Source organism: Lithobates pipiens, unplaced genomic scaffold (assembly GCF_037356315.1).
Source record: "Lithobates pipiens isolate NorthernLeopardFrog02 unplaced genomic scaffold, aLitPip1_a1.2 Scaffold_16, whole genome shotgun sequence".
NCBI classification, from domain to species: Eukaryota; Metazoa; Chordata; class Amphibia; order Anura; family Ranidae; genus Lithobates; species Lithobates pipiens.
The window spans coordinates 76957695-76977111 of record NW_027507748.1 but is presented as its reverse complement, the minus strand read 5'-3'; the positions used below and the strand labels follow the sequence as shown (position 1 = coordinate 76977111).

General features: G+C 36.6%; 1 protein-coding gene across 5 annotated transcripts in view; it reads left to right on the top strand.

Annotated features, from left to right (window-relative positions):
- Positions 1-19417, top strand: part of NCAM2 (neural cell adhesion molecule 2) — a 506619-nt gene that overhangs the window by 475147 nt on the left and 12055 nt on the right. For 2 of the 5 annotated variants that reach the window (XM_077480043.1, XM_077480044.1), the window contains 2 exons: positions 9794-9998; positions 15625-15741. In XM_077480043.1, coding sequence (XP_077336169.1) covers positions 9794-9998; positions 15625-15741 — 322 coding nt within the window. The remainder of the gene's footprint in view (positions 1-9793; positions 9999-15624; positions 15742-19417) is intronic. The other 3 variants (XM_077480045.1, XM_077480046.1, XM_077480048.1) reach the window with 2 other exon arrangements.

Genomic DNA, 19417 nt, shown 5'->3' with positions numbered 1-19417 from the left:
ATCTTTGTTTTATATATATTTTTTCTTTTAAAACCTAATTAAGATGGTAAAAGATGGTGTTAAAGGAAATACTGTTAATAAATTGGAATTGTATTTCAAAGACTGTTTATAAAATAAGCATTGTTAAGGCTGGTGTTACTGTAGGTTCTTGGCAAATGAAGATGGTAATGAATAGATTGTACTGAAAGTTAATTAGTAGCACTTTGTAAAACACACTGAAGTACAAAGCATTGCAATAAAGAGACCTTACAAAGTGTGCAGTGTTAATGTGCAGGCACCTTGTGAGGCCTCCTAGCACCTATATTCATGTTTTAATACATTCTTGGAGGGTAAAAGATAGGTGGAGGCAGCACAATTAGTCAGCTGTGCACCAATGCAATGAGCATGCAAAGTGGCAAATTGATGAGCTCTTGTGTGCTGCTTCTCTTGTTGCTGCCCAGGAAAGAGGTGGAGACCTTTAAGTGTTTTTTTAACTGCATTAAAAGGATAAGTTCACCTTTTAGAAGGCAGTTAAAGAAATGTGCATTTATTCTTTTTATCTTTTTGAGCCTGTAAAGCATTGCTGGTACCATGCAGGTCTCCTTCAGATCTGTACATATATCTGTGTACCCGTACATCCTGTACGGGCAGGCAGATACACTGACAGGAAGAAATCAATGAACTACCATGGCACTCCACAGCACTGTAGGTAGTTCATTGAGAACTGAAAGCTGACAACTGCAAAGGATGTTGGGGCTTGCAGTTCATTCACACACAGGGCTGTGTGAAGGAATAACAGTGGGCGGACACGCTGATTTTAAAAAGTGACAGCTAGTCTGGGACACTTTTCCCCATACTGGTGCCACAGGAAGGGAGGGTAGCAGGCAGTGACTGCAGCATCGGTAACAAGTTACATAGCTACATAGTTAGTAAGGTTGCATAAAGACACCAGTCCATCTAGTTCAACCTGAGTGAGTGTGTCTACAGTTATCCCTATCCCTGTACATTGCATCTCATTAACATGCTCAGCTATATATTATATTATTATTTTATTTAAGGTATGCATATAGCGCCATCAATTTACACATACATTGCACACTCACATCAGTCCCTACCGTCAAGGAACCCTCAATGCAAGGTCCCCAACCCACCTTCATACACTAGGGCCAATTTTGGATAGAAGCCAATTAACCTACCAGCATGTCTTTGAAATGTGGGAGGAAACCAGTGTACCCAGAGGAAACCCACGCAGGCATAGGGAGAACATGCAACATGGAACATGTTCCCAAAGGTGAACTTATCCTTTAAAGATAATTCAGGTCTGCTGTCCTGCCAGACAGGGCTGTGATGTGTGGAATAGCTGTGTAAACTTTAGGACGAGATAGACAAAAATGCAAATCTTTTTGCAAGTAAGAAAGTTATTTTATGGGCATTTCATCTGTATATTTGGTGGATTTCCTGTAGTACAATTTAGAAGAGAAAAAGTTATTGAACAAGCAAAAATCAACAAGTTTCTAGCACAAAAATAAGAAGAATCACACAAACGACTAAACCAAATTACAGATTATTTTGGCATCTAAACAATTAACATAAATGTATTGTGGCAATCTTTTTAGAATTCCCAAAGAACCAGATAAAAAAAAAATGCAAGACAGTGTTAACTTGCCATTTTCTGATTCCTAAAGCAGTTGGGCTTTAATGGTATTAGATCGATCCATACATTTTATGCAGGTAATGAAATAAACTAACCAATATTTGAAAAAGTGATTGACAAATATATATTCTTGTTTTTATATTAGTTATGTGTATATTGGCACACACATGATTATGATAGCTAGATAAAAAAAATAATAATGAAGCCTGATTTACTGGGCACTATAAATGTAATTTGGCTCCAAATAGCCACCCGTCTAAAATTGGAGTGTCTGGTAAACAGTCTTTATGCAACGTAGCAATTGTAAATATGTAGTTGGCCCAAACACTGCAGCCAAAAAAGCAAAATTAGTTGTTTGAAGGAGGGAGGGGGTCTGTTTTTTAGGGCACCCTCTAGGAGCAATCTATAGGTACTTAATGGCATATGAGTTAGCAGGTGGGACTGGCCAACTGCTGTTATTTGTTTTCCTTTTCTTTAAGCAAGAGAAAGGACACACTTTATTTTTAAACTCCAATAATACATAATTAAAATCCAACTCAAAGCCCAAGTCAGAGCTTCAAACTATCTCAGAGGAAGCCTACACTTAACATAAATATTACTTTGTTAGAACTTTCCATGAGTACAGAATTAAAGTGTGGGAAATGTTAGCAATATTCATTCATCCTAATCAAATGCAAACATACATACTGCTCCTTGGGGCACAATCACTTGTAGTTCTTCAAACATCATTTTTGACTTTCATATACACTATTCATACCTATACAACATAAAATTTCCAACATCCTCCCCACACTCACCAAATGCCCAGCCATGTTTTCAGAACTATACATCCTACCCTCCCCCAGAAAGCATTAGAGGCCCTTACAGGATGATTCTCTTCCCTAGAAATACAACACACCCTCTCCTCATTACCGTGTTGTAAACGTACAGGCTGAGGGCCTTTCACCTAGACTTGAGACCAACTTTAATGATATATCAGCCACCTGTCACTTCTCAGCACAGGCACAATAAACTCATCTCTCCTTGATCCTAAAGAAGGGAAGGATGCCACCCTGTGTCCTAGGGACCACCAAAACTCTCTAGTAAATGTGGACCATAATTTAAGGTTTTTACTAAACTTATCACTAACAGAATCCAATCTTATATTCCTTCTTTGAGTCACACCCAACAAGTAAGTCTGACCCCTTTGGAGAGGCCTGTGACAACACAATCCATATAATATAAGAGGGTGAGCTGGGATTTCCGGACATCTACTTACAGATTGGAATTCCCCCTCTTATCTTGTGGAAATTCCTGGAAGTATGTTATAACCCTACTGTCATGGTGCTACTGGTGTGAGCCAACAGATGAGCAGGTGACCCTGAACCCCCTGGGCGTAGAATCTAAGAGCCAGCCAATATTCTACCAGGGACCCCCTCATGGGATTTTGGACTTAGCTGCATGCTGACCCCAGGCTCACCCCGCTCATGAGGAGAGTACCCAAGGAGACAGTGAAGACATGGATGGATGGATGGAGCAGAAGAAGAGCTGGATAATGAGCCAAGGTCAGGGCAGGCAGCAGACAAACATAATCCAGAGAACTAGCTGAGTCAGTAAACAAGAGATCAGTCCACAAGAAGTCAGGTTAAAAATGGTTGCACAGAAGGGGCTCAAGAACAAGTGTTGCTCAAGCAACCAGAAACTGGTCTGAGTGGAATTTAAATTGGGAGACCCATGGGAGGCTGGACAGGAAGTAGCAAGAAGGAAGGTATATTAACCATCAGATGAAGCCAGTGACACCCATAGCTGCTAAGGAAATGCATCAAAAGCAGAGCACAAGCTTGTGGGACCATGGGTGCCAGCAAACATACACAAGCAAAAGGTAAAACATGTATGCAACCAGTAAGACACAGATCAGCTCCGCAGCTGATCAGTGACACCTACTACAGCTCATGCTGTTCATGCCAACAGCTTTCTAACTGATCTCATGGTCATTGTTATCAATGGAACATCTTGATTCAAGATAACCCCATCATCCAGTGCTTCTCTAACTGGACAACAACACAAAACCCAGACAACATGCTTTTGTAGTTTCTTTGCCCACATATCTTCTCTCCATTCTGTTATTCTCCCCTCCCCAGAAACCCTTACCATCTGAGTACCTGAGTACCTGTAACAGTCCATCTGAGTAGCCAAGTACCTGTCACAGTTCATCTGAGTACCCGAGTGCCTGAGTACTTGAGTACCTGTAACAGTCCATCTGAGTAGCCGAGTGCCCAAGTACCTGAGTGCCTGTCACAGTTCATCTGAGTACACAAGTACCTGAGCACCTGTCACAGTCCATCTGAGTATCTGCCGCAGTTCATCAAAGTACCTGAGGACCTGTCACAACCCATTTGAGTACCTGTCACAGCCCACCTGAGTATCTGAGTACCTCCCACAGCCCATCTGAGTACCTGTCACAGCCCATCTGAGTACCTGAGTACCTGTCAAACCCATCTGAGTACCTAAGTACCTGTCACAGCCCATCTGAGTACCTGAGTACCTGTCACAGCCCATCTGAGTACCTGAATACCTGTCACAGTCCATCTGAGTACCTGTCACCGCCCTTCAGAGTACCAGTCACCAGCCCATCAGAGTACCCAAGTGCCTATCTGTAGCCCATCAGAGTACCCGAGTACCAGTCACCAGTCCATAAGAGTAACTGAGTACCTGTCACAGCCCATCAGATTGCCCAAGTACCTATCTGTAGCTCATCAAGTTAACCGATTACCTGTCTCCAGCTCATCAGAGTACCTGAGTACCTATCTTCAGCCCATCAGAGTACCTGAGTACCTATCTGCAGCCCATGCCTCATAAAATATACATTGGGGTGTTTTCTTTCCAATAGGGCGTAATTTTGTGGGTAATTTCATTGTCCTGGTGCTCAAGGATCTTCAAAAGTGTGATAGGTAGGAATGAAATGAGATGTGTAATTTATGCTTCTAGAACTCCTGAAGGTACTACTTCAATGTTGGGCCTCCATATGTGGTCAGGCTGTGTAAAAGTCTCACATGTGTAGTATTGCTATACTCAGTATGAGTAGCAGAATGTGTTTTGGGGTGTAACTTTTGTTATATGCATACTATGTGTTAGAAATATCTTATACATTGAAAACTTTGTGTAAAAAAAAAAAAAGTATTTACATTTTTTTTCCAAGTTTTCCAAAAACTTCTTTCCAAAATTGGGCCATTTTGCAGGCAATTCTATTGTCCTGGTTCTCCAGGGCCTTAGTGTAATAGGTGGTTGAGAAATGAGATGTGTCATTTATACTTGTAGAACGCCTGAATGTGCTTCTGCAATGTTGGGCCTTTGTATGTGGCCAGGCTGTGTAAAAGTTTCACACATGTAGTATTGCCATAGTTGGGAAGAGTAGCAGAATGTATTTTGGGGTGTAATTTGTTGTATGTGTATGCTCTGTGAGCGAAATAACCTGTTAATATGACAATTTTGTAAGAAAAAAAAATCTTAATTTTGCAAAGAATTGTGGGAAAAAATTACAACTTAAAAACAAATCACCATGCTACTTACTTAATACCTTGGAATGTCTACTTTCTAAAAAGGGGTCATTTGGGGGGGGGGGTTGTACTTTCCTGACTTGTTAGTCTCTCAAGAAATGAGATAAGCCTTCAGTACATCAGGCACCATAGTTTGTAGACTCTATAACTTTCACAAAGGCCAAATAATACACACAAATTTTAGTTATTTTTACCAAAGATATGTAGCAGTATAAAATTTGGACAAAATTTATGAAGACAAATGACGAATTTGCTAAATTTTATGACAGAAACAAAGAAAAAGGCACACAATTTTCACAAAATATATGGTCTTTTTTATTTATAGCACAAAAATAAAAAACTCACTAGTGATTAAATACCACCAAACGAAAGCTCTAGTTGTGTGAATAAAGGACACAAATTGTATATGGGTACAGTGTTGCATGACTGAGTAATTGTCATGCAAAGTGTGAGAGCGATGAATGCTGAAAATTGGTTTGGGCAGGAAGGGGGTGCAAGTGCCCTGTATTGAGGTGGTTAAGAACTTTATTATTCATAATTTAATAATTGCAAGAAAACATGTGGTGGGTAGGTAACTGAGTGGAATACTGACAACATATGGATATCCACTGTCATTTAAGAGCAATCAACCTGTCTGGCCATTTATGATGATTTATGATAATTTATGATGATCCCATGTCTGTGGGATATGCATTTTGACCTCAGAAGAAATACACATTCTACTTAGAGCAATCACTATTGCTTCTTCATTCCTATAAACCAGTGCTGAAGGTTTGTTGCTTTTGTTGTCTCTTTCCTTGCAGAGGCATACTTCCATAACATAGGTGTGTAGAACCCAAGATATTGAAATGAACTTGTCTGGAAAAAATTCTGCAGACCTTTAACTCTGTTTTTTAAATTACTACATCCAACTTACCTTTTTACACAATTACTAAACCAGTAACCAAATTTTTAGTTCCTGTAGCAGAACAAACAAAAAAAAATGAGACACCTTTTTCTCATCACTGTCTTTAAAGTTGCTGTGACAAATACCTTTTGGGAAATGCAGGTGTAAGTATTAAATCGATACAGTGGAGTTCAGTATTTATATGGATTAACTGTGATAAGAGTTTATTAATTCTTCAGATGTCACGGCAAACTGTCTCTTGAGCAATTTTGCAAGCAGCAAGTAAAAGCTATGTGGGATAAAATGCCATAGATCTTGGCAAATTTTGACAATAACAGTAATTTTACAGTTAATGGGAAAATATGCTCTTGCATTCCACGACTTAAAAATATAACAAAGAGGATATACTTGAGATAAACAAATTTGTACAGACTGACATTTGAAGTGGAGTGGGCTGATTCATAGATAATGTACATTAAAAATATCAACCAATCTATATACCAATCATTATTTTTTTATATTTTTTTTATATTTGTTCATAAACTTTTTAAGCAAATATAAAATGGCACCCTTCCTCCCTAGACATAATAAAGTGAAGCATTTACAGAAAATCAGTAAGCATGTAGCCTGCTTCTATTCTGATATCAGCATGTCTAATCAGTATTGAGCTAAAGTTTTAACATTTTAAGTGAGTTCTTCTAGAAATATAAATTAACTTGGTATTGAAAGAAGCTTCACTTTGCAAAGAATAACCAAGCACATGCAGGATAAAAACTGCATTTTTGCTTGCATTTTATTAGATGATGGAAGTCAGCAGAGCTTCACCTTTTTCACTTAACTCTGAGGCTAGCACTTGAAAAGTAAATGGCATATTTTCCTTTAGAAAATCAACTTCAAAGCCTTCTGCTCCTCTTCTTTAGCCAAAATGAGTAGAGTTTAGAGGTTTGTTTACAACATACTGTTCTTTTATTTTAATGGCAACACTTTTATAACTTTAAAGTGGTAGTAAAGGCTGAAGTTTTTTCCCTTAAACCCTGTCATGAGAGAGTGGGGGGGGGGGCAGGTCTGAGAGCCGCCTTGTCTGTTCCAATAGAGTGAGCTTGCACAAGTGCTCCCATAAGAAGCAGATTTCTATGGGGTTACCTGCTGAAGAGGAGGAGCCAGAAGCACCCTGGCAGGGGACCCAAGAAGAGGATCGGGGCTGCTCTGTGTAAAACTATACATATATAGTCAGAAAACTAGTGAAGTATGTCATGGTGGGAATAACAAACCATCATGTTGCAATCCAGTGTACAACATAAAACTCAAGAAAACAGAAACACAGGGTCACTGGGACATTCAGACTACATATGAGTGGGTTTGAAAGTTCTTAAATATAAAGACTCCTAGACCTAGAGGTTAAGCTTGGGATGGTATCAAATGAGACAATTCCACATGCATGCTTACCAGGTTCAACTGTAACGGTGTCATTAGGTCTTTGATTACCTTTTTTTTTTTTTACAGAAACGAATAGAAAATTAATAAATGCCTTTGTTTTTATTTTTGCTTTTTGTGTCCAATTGAAGAGCCTTTCCTTCACTTTCTGTCCCAGAAGCCCATATATCTCCACAGCGGGGGCAAATCCTATCTTAAAAAAATTGTCATCTGAACAGTGTCCATATTTAAATATTTCCCTGTTTAAGTGACAACTATACAGTTGTTGACTTCCTCTCACTTTCTGTCCTGGTGTCAATGATCACTGGAAAACATAGAGATGGCAGGGCTTCTTTACCATATCCTAAACTGAAAATAAAAAGTTTGATTTTAGATATGCTTTAAATGGACACCACAGTAGAGATTTTGCATAGAAGGTCAAGGTGTTTAGGTATTAGAAATGTGTAATGTTACCTGTTTTAGTTATATTAGGTGCTGCTTTTGTGGGGCCTGAAATCTATTTGTATTTTCATCTTAAAGCTGAACTCCAGGCATAACCCTGGACATTTTTGCCCAGAGATAGGCTTTAAATATTTTCACTTTAATGCAAATTCATTTACCAGTGTAGCATGTTTGCACCATTAATGAAAACTTTACACAAATACAAACACTAGTGATATTATTTTTTTCATCTCAGCAGGATCCCTGCATTTTGATGTTCCTAATTAATGAGTCTTAATGAGTTAATTTAATGACTTAACAGAGATGTTGGCACCAAATACCTGCTGTGCTTCCCTTGATTGCTGCTAGCTTAATAGAATATAAATTATGTGATTAAAAGATATATAATCAACCTATAGGAAATGTTTCATACTGTTCATCATCTCAGGTCATTAAAGAAAGTTGCATCTATGCAATTTTTCATTGATTTCATTCCATATTGTAGAAGCTCAATGGAATACATTTCTGTCTTATCTTCTGCCAATAATCTAAACTGTAAAGTAATTTCTCCTTTCTCCTTCATGTCACTGATTCATACTAGATGAGATTTTGGAATTCATAGAAGCAGCAAAACAAAATGCAATATCAAGCAGTGCTTAAAGAATAAATCCTCCAGTATTTTCTGTCTATCAGTAATTGTGCATTTTCCAAACATGTTTAGAGTTTTGACTAGGGTTACTATGAATATTTGCTTGTTTCCTTATTTTTGAACTTAAAGAGAACTAGCCGCAATAAGGTTTTTTGCAAGAATTTGATAATTTATGTAGTATTTAAGTGTAACTAAAGGCTAAACTTTTTTTATATGTAGATAGAATGGTGAGGGGTTATGAACGACTGTCAGGCTTTTATTAGGGGAATTCACTCTTTCTAATAGTCCTGATCAATAATGCCATGGGAAATGAAAGTGAGTGTAAATCCAAAAACTCACCAAAACATGTATAATCTGCAGGAAAGGAAATTACAGTGAATTATCCCTAATGAGACACAGATGCCACTAAAAAAAACCTCTCCTGTTATACCAAATTCCCTATTGGGGAGATTTCCCTTCACTTCATATCCTGTTTATGCAACAGGAAGTCAGGGGTAATCTCTCCAAAATGACCTGACAACCAAAGACAATAATTAAAGCTTGGCAGAAGTTTCTCTGCAGGCTCTGCTATTTCCCTGGATGGAAGGAAGTCAGTGGCTTAGAAACATAAAAGAGTGGCGGCAGAAAAAAGAGCATGTGGCCCATCAAGCCTGTCCCTTATTTTTAAATGTATGTAAAAAGAATGCATTTTTTATCATTCTAAACCAAGAAGGTGTGGATTCAAGGAGGACATGAAGTAGAGTAAGTGAGCGATAAGTAAATAGAGTTTGGGAAGAAAGAACACTAGGAAAGCAATCTTTTCATTATGAAAAATGCTATTTTTCTTGAAATGGTAAACCTAGCCTTTAAAAAGTAAAATACTACAATACACAGGTAAATGCACATTATAAATTGATAACGTATACATTTTTAAAAATCCTCATTCTAAATTGTTTTCAACTTAACACAATATGAAGTAAGCTGTTGACCTGTTTAATAGGTCTGACAAAAAATGACACTGAAAGATTTACTAACCTGGTTCAGATCCCCGTGTCAGCTTTTGGATGAGTCAATGTGTCTATTTCTAATTCCTTAGATTAAATATTGTGTTCACTCTAGGCCCACATTTATAAAAATTTATATAATTAGTGCAGAATATAGGTACTAGAAAACATAAAGATGTTTATTATTATAGAATTGAATGATTGAATGGAATAATTTCTGTTTTGTAAAATATATGTTTATTTTTCTTAAAGATACTCTTTTCAATGGCCTTGGAATTGGAGCAGTCATCGGTTTGGCAGTAGCAGCTCTCCTGCTAATTCTTGTTGTGACGGATGTCAGTTGCTTCTTCATGAGACAGTGTGGATTGCTTATGTGTATAACCAGACGGATTTGTGGAAAAAAAACTGGCTCCAGTGGAAAAAGTAAAGAATTAGAAGAAGGAAAAGCTGCATACTTGTGAGAAAAAAAAAGTGTTTTTTTTTCTGCTTATGCCTAATAGAATGTGACGATTCCTTTCTGTAGGCTTAAACACAGTCTTCTGTATTTAAAATAATAATAGTGTAACAATTTGAATGATTATTTTAGTAGGTTTGTGGAGCAGATAATATGTCAGCTTTTTACTAACCTAAAGAAAGAAGAGTTAAGACTGTCAGAATGGATTTCAGTCACCCGAACGGTAGAGATCCAGAGTGGGGACACCCTTAGCTGGACATCACTACCAAGCTGAAGGGGGTTCTCATGTTTTCAGTAAAAATGAAATACCCTTCAAATATTATTTTATATTAGTTAAATAAGTACATATTTATTTTTTTACACATGTATTCATAGCATTCCAGAAAGTGATTATTAGTTATTTTTCTTGTTCTCTTTGGAAGAGTAATATGAAAGGTATGTTTGCTTTGTAGAGTAATTTATATTAAAGCTGTGCCTATGCCATGTACAAGCAGACACTCCCTGGTGTTTAAATATTAGTTTAGCCTTATGTAGCACCAAATCCAGATTTCTGTTTGCCCCCTTTCCCTCTTGCCTCCTGGTGTCACTATTGGCCCATCACTGTGATGAGTAGACTTACTGATTAATACGGCAGGGTTAAGAGCAGGGTTATGCTCATGAAATATGCATGCCAGAAAAAAAGATGGGATTTGGGTCTACTGGGTGCTCAGTGAAAATTATACCATTTGTCCTTTTGCAGAATTAATATCACTTCTGTTTCACTTTAGGGCCATAAATAAAGTTATTACTTTGGGTAACTCTTTTATAACATGTATTCTTCCTACAAAATGTATGGTTTTAGGAAATGTTTTCAAATGAGTCATGTGACACTGCACTTCTGGGCTACTTTTATAAAGTGGTTGTCAACAAAAGTAGGAACATTTTTACGAGATTTTCACTCATACAGAAAAAAGCATTTGAGCTTGAAGGTCTGAGGTCTTTCAATGTTGTTTATTAGCTCTATTCTTGTATTGAGGAAGGGGAACTGCCTGTTGTATGGGAGGAAGTATAATTGACTCCACTTTTTTTTTTCCTTTATGTATGCATAGACAACGACTTACAGCACAAACATATACACTATAATAGGATAAGCACAAAAGCAGATTTGTAATTTTTCACCAGAGATTTTTGATGACTTTTTGCATTTATTATGACCATACTAAAATGATGAACATGTATAAGCTATTTAAAGGCACTAAACATAACATTTACCCTGTAAACGATCCTTGCTCTAAACTAACATATTTCTACTGTCTTCTGATATTCCATTGTCTGTAAAGTTCTGTAAACTTTAGTATTTGTGCATATTTTTTATTAAAAGGTGTTGCATTCAAAATTGGGGATACAGAAAGTTGAAAAATGAAAATTATAAATAAAAAGTTAAATATTACTTAACAACAAACATCTCCTCTCATTTTTCTTTATCCTGGATAAAAAAGTAGAATGTGTTCCTATGTTCCGTATTTAAGAAAAAAATGATTACCGGTATATTGATTAGCATACTTATTGAAGGCTGTCAGTACTTTCAACAGAGTGATAAATCCTTTGTTGGGACAGTTGCTCTTGACTTGATATTACATCCGCAGTCTTTCAACTGTCATATTTCTCAAAAGCATAGATTGTACTAAAATTAATAAGATGCATTCTGAAGAATGGAAAAGTGTGTCATTGGAATGGAAATGTACAATTGAAAACACTCAATGTACTGAACACTTTGATATAGAGTATATATATATGGCTGCTAGCATATGTGATTCATATTCTTCCTTTGTTCTACATTCCATTGTTGTTAGAACTTTATTTAGAAGTACACTTTACTTAAAAGTGGGGTATTTCTGTATATTACAGATATAGAATAGTTTAACTTTTTCAGTTTTGTTAATTGTTAGCCAGTTTTAATAGTTTCCAAAATAGTTAAGGTGAACAATGTGAGAGCTTTGTGTTGCAATTAAAGAAGCACTTAATATTATGTATATAGAGCATACAGAATTCATTGTCAAAGCTAGCACACTGCAGAGATTGCAGAGATTAATGTGGTGTGTAAGTTTAAAGATCTTGGTGTTTAAAGTTTAGGATAATTATTTATCTGGTTAACATGCAAGTGTGTAGAGAATTGTGGTCGTCATAGTAGAAACTTTGCTCTTAAAGAACAGGGACTGTGATGGGGCCACCACTCCTTTCCCAACCTGTAGCATATGAACCAAATCTGATCTCTCCTAAGTCATACTAGCACCATGCATCTTCTGGCTCTTCCTTGATGTTCAGATTATGCATTTAAAGGGAACAATGACGTGCAAATATAGAATAGAGACATTGGGGTTGATTTACTAAAACTAGAGAGTGCAAAATGATTCAGCTTCCAAGTTTTTTGTGAAAGTTTAATTGAACAAGCTGAAGTTAAAAGCTGATTGGCTAAAAATTGGAAATCAACACAGCCGCCTGCTCTGAAAGATGCCATTGGACTGCTAAACTCTCACTTCCAGTTGGAATTCGCATTCGCCAAGGCAAATTTAACCACAAAGATTTTCTACAGCGCTTGGGAAAAGTGGATGATTGACCCGAGAAGTGCCCTCTCAACTGAACTTTTTCGAGCGAGCAGACCCCCCTGATTCACATACCAATCAGACTTTACTTATTTAGCAGTTTTCTTAAGCATTAGCAAACTTAGGCTGCAACACCAATGCATGGTTGCAATATGGGTGTAATCCCAATTCTTCATATGAATCTATTTCTCTGTTGTTCTTTAATATTTCTCGCAAAATCCACCTGGTTGCCTAGCAATGGGCTATTGTACACAATGTTTTATGTTTTTTCTATGCCAGGGTATGCCCAATTGGCATTGTTTTGTTACTTAAGATCTCTTGATAACAATAAAAGTCGAAAGTAAAAAAAAAAAAGAAAAAAAAAGCTGATTGGCTAAAATGCACAGCTGCACCAGGTTTTGCACTCTCCAATTTAATAAATCAACCCCATTGTTTCTAAAAAGTAAGAATTTACAATGCAATTTATTTAACTAATTTAAAATAAATGCTACTGATTGATAGGCAAGTTCATTTGAGCAGGATTTAATTGACATTACTGGTTTTTAATTTACTAATAGTTTTAGGTTTGTCATTTTCTAATTGGATTTGAGGTGATTGTAGCCGTATTAGTGAAATTGTGACAGAGAAAATTGAGTACTGTCTGTGATACTTTTTTTATTTGCACTAACATCATTTTTCATGTACAAGCTTTCAGGGTGTGTCCCCTTCTTCAAGGTCCAAGCAGTACTCTTGGACCTCAAGAGTACTGCTTGGACCTTGAAGAAAGGGACACACCCTGAAAGCTTGTCCATGAAAAATGATATGTTAGTGCAAATACAAAAAGTATCAAGGACAGTACTCAATTTTCTCTAATTGGATTGAAATCGTTTTTCTTTTTTGATGCTCATTTGTTAACACTTTGGTGAAAAGAGAGACTTGGTAAAAGAGGCGAGGGATTTTTAAACTTGCAGCTGTAGACATTGTACAATATGTCTAAAGATGTAGACTCTCAAACACTGCGTGCTTCAATATAGGAAAATATAACACTGCTCTGAGTGCCTCACAGTTTAGAAATATTCATAGACTTGGAGATGAAAGTACACGCCTCTGTTCCAAATAGATCTGTTTTTTCTTTAGCCCAAGTTTTTTCTTCAAGTCTCATTATATGAGTCCGATAGTCGCAAATGCATTTCCATCATAATACCCCAAACTTTAGTGCTAGTAGAACATCCTTAGCTCTGAAACATTACTTCCATACTTTTAAATTGAGTATGTTCCACTCACATAAATGTAAAAGAGTCTGAGGCTATGCTTATAGTATAAAAGCAGAACTTTTGTTGTATTTGTCCTGTTTATTGTTATCAACAAAAATGTAAGTAAAAGAAAATCCCATATTTTGGGTTGTCCTCAGATCAGTAATAGAGGGTAAATGTTATAAATGGTGACACTAGTTCTGGTGACCTAGAGGCGTGCCAATGGATTCCTTTAATTTGCAGGGATGATCTTGTCTCATTTCTTGTTTTAGCAATGGGACAGTAAGTGAAGGTAAATTGTTCCAATGATACACAGATGGAAAAAAGAAAGCCCAATGGGTGTAATAACCCCAGCCCCCCTTCCTTACTCTATCCAAAATGGAAAAAAATGTGCCTATAGTTCTACTTAAAGTATTTATTAAATGCAATAATCTGTGGGGGGGGGAGGGGGTTGTTTTACTTTTTTTTTTACACCACTCACTTTTTTCTTAAAGCAGAACTCTGAAAATATAAAAAACCTGAGATGTCAGTTATGTTATTATAATCTCCTGTACAAGAACACTCAGACTGGAAGAGCATGGGTCAGTTAGGGCAAATCTTGACTCTTTTTTCAGAAAGGGAAATTGCAGCTTGTTTAAGGATGCATTGGGCTTACACTTAAGATCTGTTTGCTTCTTGGATTATTTGCAATTCATTGACAAGTGCTTAAGACCTGCAGTTGACCTCCTTCTGATGAATATCTGTCCTCTTTTGTATCTGCTTCAGGCTGCTTCTAGCTACTTTTGCATTCCCATTGACTAGTTTGGAGAGTGATGCAGTTCTGATGCAAAAGCCATAATCAAGCTGCTGCTCTGTAATTGTCTGATCAGCAAACTGGGGGAAAAGAGGTAGCAGAGCAGCTGGAGCAGTTTTTTTTTCCAGTGACCAGCCGTCAGAAGGGGCATTGGCCAATAGCATGATTTTAAAAGAAGATCAATGTTAAATATATATGTAAATTAATAATATATATATATATATATATATATATATATATATATATATATATATATATATATATATATATATATATAGAAAGAGAGAGAGAGAGAGGGAATGACTACTGCCAAGATCCTGAGATTTTTGCCTGGAATTCTGAAAAAAATCCATGCTTCTGTGAATATACTATATAGTGCTAAAAATGGACTCATAATTAGGCCCTAGACCTCCATGGATGATAAAATACCCCTATTCCTTAAATGGTCTATCTTGTTACAAATATAATTTAAATGTGCTGCTAAAGCACCTAATGGTGAATCCATTACATAACCCTTTGGCATAGAAGACTATGTTCTCATGTGCTAAAAGCAAGAGCAAAGCAAGGGTAGTGCACGTGTGATAAGTAAACATACAGTAGTTAGCAGTGTTGCTAATAGGAAAAGTACAGGAGCCATGGTACCATTTTTTTTTTTAGAATAAAAAAACAAGACTTTTTAGTAAAGTGTATTTTACATTATAAGGGCCTGTTTTGATGGGCTTTAGGCATATCTCAATGGGCAAATTCAGCCAATTGACTTGCAATTGGTGGATCTATCACAGTTCATTGACAGCTGCATTCGACCTGCAGTTGACCTCCCTCAACCTGCTTCAAGATGATTTTGGAATCCCTTTGACTTTTATGGGGTGTGAAGTAGTTCTGACAAGAACAAAAGCCCTTCGACACAGGTCCTCCATGTATTTTCTTTAATATGCATTCTTGGGCAATATGTTAAATACAAATTTCCAGAATAATAAAACTGTGGTCAATGCATCATTTCAAGAGTGTTTGATATCTTGTAGGAAAGCTGGATCAAAACAGCCAATAGTAGAGATGAGAAGTGAGGATGAAATAATTGCTAATCATGATGGGAGCCCAGTAAATGAACCAAATGAAACAACACCTCTTACAGAACCTGAGTATGTATTTTGTTCTTGAGTTTTTTTTCTCCTATAAGGTTTAGCATCAAAGCAGCTAAACATAAGAGGATTTTATGATGCCGGATGCTATCATTCAAATAGCTCCAGATCATAGATCTCTCCCTCTCTCTCACTCTCTTATGATCTGCTGTTGCATTTTTGTTTTTCTCTGCAAATAAAAAGTGTATTTTTTGGATACAATATTAAAATCTAAATCAAAGGAGAATCAATATATTTAACAAGTTATACATTAACCACTCAGTCACCCTACTAATAAATTACTCAATCTATTGCGATGTGGAATTGCAAAATGTGTCGGTTCCATTCCATTAGGTTATAGTCTTAAAGTGTATTTAAACCCTTCTACTTGCTTCCGTTGTGGTTGATAAAATATTGCATTGAAAGTGTTTTGTTATACCTTATTATTGGATAAGCAAAAAAAAGAAAAGAGTTAACTCTGTCATAAATCCAGTGAGCTTTTAACTTCCTGTGCAAATCTCAAACAATATTATCAGTCCTGTCGAAATCATCTCTGTGGACTACAGAGCACTTGCAAATTTCTTAATGTTATAGAGGGAAAGGGAGGTGTTGTGTAGTCCTCTTCCATAGACACAGTATAGTGTTTTTTCCCTATAATTACTAAATAAACATTAGGGGAAATCTGTCTGACAAAAACAAATGCAGCCAGCACATCCAAGGACTGGTAAGCTGCAATACATTATATTTAACATTTTAGTCTAAGGTTTAAATTTGCTTTCAAAGTGAGCAACTGTCCACTGAAGATCCTGTTGTGATATGTCTTACATACTATGAAGGCAAGGACAAAATCTAGTATAGGAAGCATTTATAAAATATATATACTTCACAAAAACATATCAGAGAAGCCTCATTTAAAAATGAATCTGCTTATTATTTAATTATAATAATTGCAGAATGCCTTATAATGAAAAACATACTGTAATAATAATAATAATACATTGTAAACACAATCAAAAAAGCAAAAAAAATAGTAACAGTATTTTCTATACTTTTTAGTAGGGTAACCTGGAAACAATTAAATTATATGGAAACCCCCAAAAAATGTAAAAATAAATACAAATTGTGCCCTATCTGTCCTTGTGGTGGGTACATCAGTCTTTTAGATTCACTTGGTGATCCTGTCAGTAACACACTTTTCTGTCCTAGGGTGACAATGTTTACTCACAATACTGTTTCTGTGGTGGAGCAGTTGCTTGTCTGACTTGGACAACGAGCACTTTCCCCTCTTCCCTTTTCCATAACATGGCGGAAGGTGTTCTGTAGTCTACAAAAGTGAACAGGACATAGGAAGTTACAAAAACACTACATTTCTGATAGGATAAAAACATATTTATTTGTATTTGCAGAAAATGTGCTTAGCCTGAAAAAAGAAAACAAATGCAGCCACCATGTCTACCATGCATTTTTTTTTTGTTCTTGGGTGTAGATATACTTTAAACTATTGACTGTTGTTTTTGGCTGAGTAGTATATTGAAGGAAAGAAGGAGTTTGCAGGTCTTACCCTACCTTTAAAAAATAACTTGGTTAGAAGGATGCAGTTCTTTCACTTGAATTTGGTCAGGAAGGACTTTTATGTAGCACATCCACTCTTTATTGTATTCCTGCTTGGCTTTCAAATGATTTCCTCAGATAATATGAGTACTATGAGCATGGGGCCCCCAGGATACCAGACGTGATCACTGCAGATCAACCCAACTTAGCCTAATCAGGGCTTCTAGTAATTCTCTGATACCTGTCTAGACTTAATTGGCAATGGAACTCATTGTGATACCAATGCAAAAAATAAATTCCAGGAGATTTCTCCATTACGTTTAGAGAAAAGAGCATTCCACATAAGAAGAATATTTAGCAGGTTCACCATATTAATGATTGAATGATATAGGTCACACATCCTGGTAGTCAGGGTATAAGGTTTACAGTTCTAAATCATTTGATAGAAATGTACAGATAGCGTAAGATTACCCTGTAAGATAAATAAACCATAGTCCAGAGAGCAGAGACAATTTGAGAGGCCTGTACCTACATCAGAAGTGTCCCAAAGTCTAGCATTCTTTCTTGAGGGATGTGAGTAGTTCCAATATCTACAGGTTCCCAAGGTTTCTTCATGTTTCCTTCTAAGGTATACAGTATGGGCTACATGCTAGTCCATGTTGTCCACAGGCAAAACTAGTAATCACTCTTTTTGTGGAAACAAATTTCCCAGCCAACTCCCGCCTTTTTAATATAAGCTCACCAGGATCCCCCTATCCTAGCTGGGACAGGGCTGGCACTTACCTCAAGTGGCCCCTAAGCATAATATCAAGTTTTAGGGGCATCTAGAGGCCAACCAGAAGAACTACAAAAGGCCACATACGTGTCTTAACCTACAGTCCCTATGGTACTACAGACTTGTACAAAGGCATATGGAGAATCTTGCATGGATTTTCTCTTGACCAGGGCAAGTAAACTAGCTGCCAATTTTGTAGTTTAGCTATTACAACCATGTTTACTCTTTTATATGTTATGATGAAAATTATAGTATATTTTCAAGATGAAATTCCCCTTACTAGGGAAGTTGAAAGGGCCAATACATTTTGATATGAAATGTAGCCATTTATTATCAGTATGTCTCTATTTCAGAGGTAGAATAATATTTTAACCACTTGACCACTGGGCACTTAAACCCCCTTCCTAACCAACCCAATTTTCAGTTTTCGGTGCTCTCATATTTTGAATGAAAATTACTCAGTCATACAACACTGTTCCTATATGAAATTGCTGTCCTTTTTCACATAAATAGAGCTTTCTTTTGGTGGTATTTAATCACTGCTGTTTTTTTTTTTTTTTTTGCACTTTAAAAGTAAAAAGACCAACAATTATGTAAAAAATAAAATTTTCTTTGTTTCTGTTATACAATTTTGCAAATTAGAAATTTTTTCTTCATACATTTTGGCCAACATTTATACTGCTACATATATTTGGTAAAATAACTCAAATTGGTGTATATTATTTGATCTTTGTGAAAGTTAGAGTCCACAAACTACGGTTCCGATCTCTGAAAATTGATCACACCTAGCAAGCCAGGAAAGTACAATAACCCCCAAATGACCCCTTTTTGGAAAGTAGACATTTCAAGGTATTTAGTAAGAGGCATGGTGAGTTTTTTGAAGTTGTAATTGTGTCCCACAATTCTTTGCAAAATCAATTTTTTTTACTTTTTTTCACAAAATTGTTATATTAGCAGGTTATTTCTCACACACAGCATATGCATAGCACAAATTACACCCCGAAACACATTTAGCTACTCCTCCTGATTATGGCGATATCACACGTTTGAGACTTTTACACAGCGTGGCCACATGCAGGGAGCACCATCAGGTGTTCTTGGAGCATAAATTACACATATCATTTCTTGACTTCCTCTTAGCCCTTGTACACATGGTCGGACATTCCGACAACAAAATCCATCGGATTTTGTCTGAAACTGGTGTTGCATACACACGGTTGGACAAAGTTGTCGGAAAATCTGATCGTTCTGAACATGATGATGTTTGTACGTTACGACGGGACAACGTTCAGGCTAGTAGCCAATAGCTTTGGTCTAGGAATTTGATCTGAGCAAAAGACAAAGTCCGATCGGATCATGTTGTCAGAAAAT